Source organism: Cyprinodon variegatus, unplaced genomic scaffold, assembly GCF_000732505.1.
Source record: "Cyprinodon variegatus isolate N-32 unplaced genomic scaffold, C_variegatus-1.0 Scaffold235, whole genome shotgun sequence".
NCBI classification, from domain to species: domain Eukaryota; kingdom Metazoa; phylum Chordata; class Actinopteri; order Cyprinodontiformes; family Cyprinodontidae; genus Cyprinodon; species Cyprinodon variegatus.
This window is the reverse complement of record NW_015150688.1, coordinates 963,035-965,698: the sequence shown is the minus strand read 5'-3', so window position 1 is coordinate 965,698 and position 2,664 is coordinate 963,035. Positions and strand designations below refer to the sequence as shown.

The 2,664-nt window shown below is 34.6% G+C and overlaps 1 protein-coding gene across 1 annotated transcript in view; it reads right to left on the bottom strand.

Moving 5' to 3' along the window:
• Positions 1–2,664, bottom strand: part of LOC107088999 (solute carrier family 2, facilitated glucose transporter member 3-like) — a 21,896-nt gene that overhangs the window by 9,991 nt on the left and 9,241 nt on the right. Inside the window, exon 3 of the mRNA XM_015381500.1 lies at positions 260–361. Coding sequence (XP_015236986.1) covers positions 260–361 — 102 coding nt within the window. The remainder of the gene's footprint in view (positions 1–259; positions 362–2,664) is intronic.

Genomic DNA, 2,664 nt, shown 5'->3' with positions numbered 1-2,664 from the left:
TTTAATGCTGTATTTATTTATTTAATTTTGGCACTTTTTATCTTCCATACATTGCAAAATTTGCCTGCATATCTAAATCATTTAAAAGATGGAACCATCAATAAATAATTAAAAAGTTTTTCAAAGGCAGGAAAAAAAGCATTGTCTGCTTTCATTGGGAGAATTGAAATGGAATATTTAAAGTCTTCCCATCTGACTGCACTTAAAAAAAAAAAAAACATGTTTTATGTATGGTGGTCAGGAGATAATCCACACCAACCTCTTCAGGAGCGTTGATGACTCCAGTGTTGTAACCGAACTGCAGAGAGCCGATGACGGCGGTGCCCAGCGAGAACAGGAGATAACCAGTAACTTGCTTCTTCTGAAAGGACAGAGTCATGGAAAGAAGAATAATTGAGCTTGATTGGATTGGTACAAAAATAAATATGAAATCTGAGATCTTAATGGCATGTGATACACCGAGCGAAGGACACTGACATTTTAAACTGAGGTGCCGGCGGCAGACAGGACAGTGATTCAGCAAATAAAGCATCCTACTTCCACACACAGCTACTAGGAAATAATTCTAACAAGTCACATGTAAGACAAAAAAATATAACGAATATATATAAGACAAATATATACATATCTATCTATTTAGAGGTTGTTTTTTTTAGGCCTTGCTAACAGCTTCTGTGATTCACAGTGTGTTTGACTCAGTTTGACACTTTCCTGAATATAATTGGATAAATTCAAATGAAATTTGATTGCACAGATGTTGTGGTCCAGCCTGGCCCCTTCTTTAATATCATCAATTTATCTAATAATGACAGAAAATGGAATAAACCTTCATTACAATAAGGCGTTTGAAACCTCATTGAGTGTCAGCAGAGTTCACAAGATTTTCAATGTTTTATTTTACATGGGGCAATATTTAAAGGAAAATAATAATACTTTGACGGAAATAGATAACCACCATTTTAAAGACAAATAACCAGAAATTTCCTTAAGTAAATACTATACTGTAGGTACAACTGCTGCAGAGGGATTCCTGTTTTGTTACACGATGATGAAAATTATTCTTATTCACACAATAAAATTTGTTTTATTTCTATTTTCCACTTTTGAAAATAAGCTTCCAAGTCTTTAAGATGTCTGACAGACACATGTTCTGTATTTTCATAAATCTGTCTTAATATTTTGTTGGTTTTTTCTTTTTTTGTTGTTTGCTTCAATTTCATCAACTAGCAATAAGAAAATTGTCAAAAAAAAAGTTAACAAACTTTTTACACTGGAAAAATGATCTAGAGATAAATAAAAATTTAATAAATTAAGTGTATTTACCCTTTTTTTGAGTAGGTAAATGAGATGATCTGCCAATGGAAGTAGTATTTTTACTTTTAAAATAAGATAATTAGATAAAATGCACTTGAAATAAGACAATGCAGTTGTGTTTTCTTATTTTAAATGTAAATTGTCTTGTTCCATTGGCAAAATGTCTCTTTTACCTCCTTAATTCAAGAACAAATGCACTTATTTATCTTAGATTTTTATTTTTTCCAGTGCATTAACCAGTAACAGACTATTTCCATATCTATCAGCAGTTGCTTTAGGATTAAACTTTATTAGTAGAATCTTACAATAAACTATAGGCTAAAAAATGAACAGTGAAATAAATTCTCGCCACATCAGTTAAATCAAATTTCTTTGTAATAAAGCTGCCCAACATCTTGGAGTTTTAGCCAGAAGCAAAAAGCCACTGTGTTACACATACACATATCATCCGAGGTTAATTAAATTGCTTTAACACATGCTTCCATGAATAAATAATGCTCTATATGTGATTTACTGAGGACCATGTGAGAATGCTAAGGTCTGCATCTAAACACCTTAGTAAAAGACATTCATCTGCACCACTCTTAACATACAGCATCATGAAAAATTAATGAACCATGTGTAATTTTCTCAGGGCAGCATGAAAACCTGATAATCTAGGTCACTGTGTTATTGCCTCTGCTTATGTTAGACACAAAGTCAGTAGCTGAGGGACTAAGAGGCTGAGTGTGCAGAACGGGCTGCTGCTGCTGAGACAGCAGAGAGACGTGGGCCGACCTCAGGTGATCCTCTGCTTTAGCAATATCACAATAAGGTCAGGCAATATTAGCACAGTGAATACACTGCAGCTGTTTGATGCAAAGGGCTGGAGCCTTCGTTTGGGATGGAAGGAAAATAAAAGGAACTAAAACATGACTCCTTTAAAGATCAATACATCTGACACAAGAAATCAAATCTAATCTGATTTAATGCATAAAATGAATACAATACAAGTGATTATTGCTCGAACCTGTCAACCTCTGGAGACTTTACAAGTGAAAAGCAATGATAGAAGCAGCAGAGGGAGAAATGAAATGCTGAAAATGATCTGGCGGAGAGCAGTGAACCCCAGGGTTTGTTGGAAGGTCTGTAGATATTGAATGTGCATCGCGAAGATTTGCCCCCTGACCCTAATAGGGAGGCTAAGATTGCAGTTTGCTGTGGTGGAACCGTTTCTCGAAATGAAAGCAAAATATCCAAGATTTTCATAAAACACCAGCAGCAGAAACTCTGTCCCACTCAACAGACAGACAGGAATCCTTTCATCAATATAGATTAAAAAAATAGGAGCTTTTTCTTGGATGATGTTTT